Source organism: Oncorhynchus gorbuscha, linkage group LG05 (genome assembly GCF_021184085.1).
Source record: "Oncorhynchus gorbuscha isolate QuinsamMale2020 ecotype Even-year linkage group LG05, OgorEven_v1.0, whole genome shotgun sequence".
In the NCBI taxonomy this organism is placed as follows: domain Eukaryota; kingdom Metazoa; phylum Chordata; class Actinopteri; order Salmoniformes; family Salmonidae; genus Oncorhynchus; species Oncorhynchus gorbuscha.
In genome coordinates, this window is record NC_060177.1 from 38,631,000 (window position 1) to 38,636,999 (window position 6,000).

General features: G+C 45.3%; 1 protein-coding gene across 4 annotated transcripts in view; it reads right to left on the reverse strand.

Moving 5' to 3' along the window:
- Window positions 1–5,559, reverse strand: part of LOC124035927 (serine/threonine-protein kinase BRSK2-like) — a 183,735-nt gene extending 178,176 nt beyond the window's left edge. For all 4 annotated transcript variants that reach the window (XM_046349852.1, XM_046349853.1, XM_046349851.1 and 1 more), the window contains exon 1: window positions 5,123–5,559. In XM_046349852.1, the coding sequence (XP_046205808.1) occupies window positions 5,123–5,213 (91 nt within the window). In that variant the 5' untranslated portion in view covers window positions 5,214–5,559. The remainder of the gene's footprint in view (window positions 1–5,122) is intronic.
- Window positions 5,560–6,000: the final 441 nt, after the last annotated feature.

Sequence of the window (6,000 nt, forward strand, 5' to 3'; positions counted from 1 at the left end):
TGTCAGTTCGTGAGGTCCAAGCTTCGGATGTCGGCGTGGGGGCTGTTCTGTCCCAGTGTTCTGCTCTGGACCTCAAGTTACATCCCTGCGCCTTCTTCGCCCATCGTCTTAAAGCCAAGGAGAGGAACTACGATGTGGGGAATTGTGAGCTTCTCGTGGTGAAGATGGCGCCGGAGGAGTGGAGGCACTGGTTCGAGGGGGCGGAACATCCTTTCATTGCGTGGATGGACCACAGTAACCTGGAATATCTCCAAACTGCCAAACATCTGAATTCCAGGAAAGCTAGGTGGGCCCTGCTTTTCACCCGGTTTAACTTCTCCCTCTCCTACCGACCGGGATCCAAGAATGTCAAGGCGGATGCACTGTCTCGCCGCTATAGCACCATGGCTGCACCCTCGGACCCTGAGACCATCCATCCACCTCGTGTCTGGCGATGGCACTCAGCTGGGGAATAGAGAATCAGGTGCGTGAGATGCAGCAGTCCCACCCAAACCCCGGGGGAGGCCAGATAACTGGAAGTTTGCCCCTGACGATATCCATCCCTCCATCCTGGAGTGGGCCCACTGCTCCAGGCTTGCGTGCCACCCGGACTCCCATCGGTCCCTGGCATTTGTGCGACAATGCTGTTGGTGGCCTTTTGGTGGCCTACCACGGTCCCTGACGTCACCATCTGCATGATCAGTGAGCAGAACAAGACTCCTCGGCAAGCTCCAGCTGGTCTCCTTCAACCACTTCCTGTCCCTAACCATCTCTGGTTTCACATATCCCTGGACTTTGTCACGGATCCCCCCTCATCTGATGGAAACACTGTCATCCTGACAGTAGTGGAGCTGTTTTCCAAAGCAACCCATTCCTCTCCCCGAGCTAACCTCCATGGACTCCCGGTGGATCCATGGACTCCCGGTGGACATGGTCTCATCCCAGCTCTGGAAGACATTCTTCACACTCATTGGTTCGTCGGCCAGCCTGTCCTCTGGGTTCCGTCCTCAGTCTAACAGCCAGTCAGAGCGAGCCAATCAAAACCTGACAATGACTCTTCGCTGCCTCGTCTCTGCCAATTCCACCATCTGGAGCCAGCAACTTGTGTGCCCCCGCTCAGCCCCCGCTCTTGCCGGAGCAAGAGGTCGGCATAACCTCGGCCCAGATGTTCGTCCGCTGTCGCCGTACCTGGAAGAGAGCCCGGTCGTCTCTTCTCAAGACCACCTCCAGGTATCGACGACAAGCGGACCGCCACCGGAACCTGGCTCACTGGTATTGTCTCGGGCAGAGGGTATGGCTGCCCACTCAAGATCTGCCCCTCCGGGTGGAGTCCCGCAAACTTTGCCCCTGTTTTATTGGCCCTTACCCCAATCTCCAAGATTCTTAGCCACTCTGCTGTTCGTATTATGTTGCCCCGTACCCGCCGTATACATCCCTCCTTTCATGTGCCTAGGATTAAACCTATATCATATAGCGCTTTTACTCCTGTTTTTTCTCGAATCCCTGTTTTCCCAGTTTTGACCATTCTGCCTGCCCTGATCCTGAGCATGCCTGTCGTTCTGTACCTTGTGATGCTGCCCTGGTTTACTGACCTCTGCCTGCTCTGACATTCTGTACCTTTCGGACTCTGCTCTGGATTACTGAACTCTACCTGCCTGTCATTTGCCTGCCCCCTGATTTTTTAATAAACGTTTGTTACTTTAAACTGTTTGCACATGGGTCGTCTCCTGAGCCGTGATACAAGGATTCCAGGGAAAAAAGCTTTCATATAAATATGGTAATGAGACCAGAGTACGGGTTCCCATTGCTGTGTGACCTCGCTGACCTGCATGGTCATATAGGACTCTGTCCCTGTCTCTCGTCCATAGGACTGTAAACAACAGTGACTTTGGAGTGAAAATTGCAGTTTGTGCGTTACAGTAGGCTACTGTATGTATGTATGTGCACCCTAATGCGTGAGTTCTATATTGATAAACGCAGTTCAACACATGCAAGCCATGTCACCCTCACCTTTATATAGCCCTGGAAGTGGTTGACATAGATTTGAACTAGTTACTGAATTAACAGAACGTGACAGGGTTCCTAGTGCAAAGGATGCATATGAATCCCAGCCAGAAGTACGTATAAAAACCTCAATCATCATTAATCGGCCAAGACAAAATTGGAAATAATTAAGGGGGTGAACGTTATTTATAATAAGGATTAAATGGAGAAACTCTGACCTCTAAGCAAAATATATATTTGACCTAAACCCTCCCTGAATGCTTGAAAAAAAAGAAAGTGACCCTCCCCTATACCCAAATGAATCATTAAAACATAATGTGGATAGCAGATAACATCCTTACAGTTTAACCTCCCTATTTGAATAGACCAGAGCCTTGGATTTGCCGTTTAAGAAATTGTTCTTTGTCCTGTAAGCATTACATGGCAACGCAGGAATATTGATCGCGCACCGGGCTGCAGGCCCGAAGGTTTGGGTCCACCGTCCACCGTAGGGGTGGAAAGATCTCCTTTATAAAAAAAACATTGCATGAATCTATCATCTAACTTGCAGGTCTGAGAAAAAAAACATAGCCTTTTATAAAAATTTGGACTAGTAACCGGAAGGTTGCAAGTTCAAACCCCCGAGCTGACAAGGTACACAATCTGTCACCTGAACAGGCAGTTAAGTTAACCCACTGTTCCTAGGCCGCCATTGAAAATAAGAATTTGTTCTTAACTGACTTGCCTAGTTAAATAAAGGTTCAAAAAATAAATAATAATACTAAAAAAATAAATACATCTAATTCTATTTCTCCAATGCCAAATCAGTGTGTCTTGTTTGATACGAAACTGTCCCTGTTTAGAAATAATTAAATCTGAGATGTCATTAGGAATCTGAGCATGACCCTTTCAAAACGTAGGCCTACTGACGCAGAAAATGTCATATTTAAGCGCTTTACTACCCTTCTTCCATGGCTTAACTCAACAGGAGAATGTCACAAGTATTTCCTTAAAAGCTGTCTGGGTTTTAAACATATTCTATTGTACAAAGAGTGAATAGCTTAATCAATAGATAGTGACAAAATTAGATTACTTTCCAAGAAAATTATATTTTTTCTCCGCGGCTGTAGAAGGTTGTAGCTCAGCCTCGGAATGTCAACGAAATGAAACAGTGTTATCCCCATATGCATCAGAGTCGTGTCTTCCCAGGGTATTTTACAGCTTGTTTCTAGCATAAAGCATCGTGGAACAAAGCGGCTCTTATAGTTCACTTTATATAAATTGATTTTTTTCTTCCTTTAAATCTTAAAACTAACAATGGGTAGTCCTCCGCTTTTCACCGTTTACTTTAATAAAAGGTAGGTCTATGATGTACATTCATACCCCCGAAATTCGCGTCCAGGTTTGAACTTAACAGCCCTTCACTGACACAGAGGTAGGCTATTTAAAGAGCGCATGCTGGGTGGAGAAATTGGCCGAGATTTCTATGTATATAGCAGCCTACAGTCTAATTTCGAATGTGAAACAGGAAGGCCTACCTCTCATTTCTTGAATAGGAAGAAATAGGTTCAAATGCAAAGCTCTCTTGTTGTTAGTAAAGTCGAATATAATTGAAGATGGTTTAAATGAATTATGCCTACTCGATTTTGCCTACTTTCAGCACCATGAGCTGTCCATTTTCAATTCATTTTGCCGTGACTGCTGCTTCAAATTTCAGCACCACAAGGTAAATTACTCGAATCTGGCTTATTGTGAGGTCAATAACTCTGATGAATGCAACATGGGCAACAAACATATTGTTTTGATTAAAATCAATTATAGTAGTAGCAAGCTATCAAAGTTGACCTCCGGTCCTCCTCATCGTCCACCTTTCCTTCTCAAACTAAAGAGTACATAAGCTATAAGCTAGTCAGCACGCAAGATAATGCATTTTTTGGACTCATTATTTTCGAAATAATTATTTTACTCTCCTCCTGAACTGCCACTGTAGGCCTACACAACAGCATTGGTTAGGCAGCACACACATTTTGGGGATCAGCAAGAGCTCAGGGTTGGAATATCCATTGCAGTGTGTAATGCAGCCTTGTTTTATTTACACCATCCCAGCAGCCATCTTAGAAATATAACTTTGCTCTGTGATTCTCTGAGCATGGACTTTGTAGCCTATAGCAAATAGGCTATGGATCACTTGATTGAGACCACTCTATAGGCGCACTTGATATTGCGCGCCCAGAAGAGAATCAGAGATGTTGGGGGGCGGAACACACAGCTTGTTTTCTTATTAGACCTTTCAAAAAAAAGTAGCCTATAGCCTATGACAGTGGTACCCACATGACAGTGGTACCCACATCATTGCCTAGTGGTTTTGGGGATGTTATGCCTCCCGCTTAGGCTATTTATTTGAATCAAAACTGCTTTAGCCGGATACAAATAGGGTACCAGGAAATCATTAGATTACGTCAATCTTTCGTTAATAAAATACATTTGACCCCATGCGTGTAGTTTGGGATTAAAAGTATTTGTAATTGCAGCAGAAATTGCACGGATAGGTGCTAGTGCTTGTCATTGCAGCGACTGACAGTGAAACCACACCGCTGGTACAGCAGGCTTGTGCAGTGCAGTAGCTTGCCCTATCTCATTTGGCAGATATCAGCGCAAGCTTCCACAATGCAACATTGTAAACGACAAACGTGTGCATGTTCGAAGACAGCTACACGCTACAATGTAACAAACCCACAACATACAACATTGCGATACCATCTCCCCGTTGTCTGGCAATGAGGATTAATAGGATATTATTATTATATTTCAACAATCACACGTAAGCCCTGTGGACTACATGTAGCCCAACTGTAGCCAGCTGACTAGGCTATAGGGCGGACCAGTTTATTCTATTTTATTGTGAAGTAGAATTTTAGGATAATCCACATAAGACATTCAAGTGCACAGTCCCAACCCCGATTGATGCAATGAGTCAAAAGCAATTCGTGGGAACTAGAAGTAACCAGCCCGCACGTTAGTGATGCACCCTAAATCAAACCCACCAAACCCACAATAACCTACTGAGAAGCCCATGTGTCCTAGCCCATGTCAGCATAACTCATAAAAGAAAGCCAGTGCGTTCACATCATCCACGTTTAGACAAGCGACAAGGACTAACCTGTCTGTCCTTTGCCGAGGGTCTTTTCCAAACGATAAGGTCCCACATAGTTCATATAGTGTGCGCTGTTGTCTTTGCCAGAAGATGACATTTTGTTGGAATTTAGTAATATGTCTCACAGAATAATAAATACAAATCAAAATTCTCTTTTCAAATCAACGGAAACCGTAGGTTATTCCACAGGGCAGTCGGCTGCTGCTCTCCGGTTGGCCTCCTCTCTCTCGCCTCACGCAGATGGTCGGTGGGATTCTCTCTTCTCTGGGTCCCTTTCTAACCTATTTTGTTAGTTCACTCCCCTCTGTCTCTACCTCCTCTTTTCACTGCTGAAATGTGGCGTCTTTAAATCTGGATAACATGGTGTTCTTTTCGTCCGTGTTCGTATTGTGGAGAGGAAACGAGACGCGGTGAACACAGCTTTGGCACAACCCGTTGACGGGGCAATATAACAGGATAGTGTTTTAGTGCTGACTGACGCCAACGTCTGAGCTGTATGAATACGCATGCGCACAGCGCGCACAACGCAGGGGCTGGTTGGCCCGGCACGTCATCGGGCGAAAGCGGGGAATCAGCACGCTGCACAAAACAAATGCAATCACTTTTCACCCGGTTTAAACTCCTTCCACCGGGGTAACCCGGGCCAGATAAAGGAATCCCTTAATTTAATTCAGGTCGAAGTGACATAATAGCATTACGGGGGAATCAGCGCAATAGCCTCCTAGTATTTGCCAAGCATATTTGTAAATATTCACAAAAGTGATTGACAACCCAACTATATAATAGAATAGTGACCAGCAAATAGAATTGGTGACAAAACCTATCCTAATTCTTGTCTTGCCTTTACCCAATAAAACAAGTGGCTTTCTGATTAGGTGTATTAG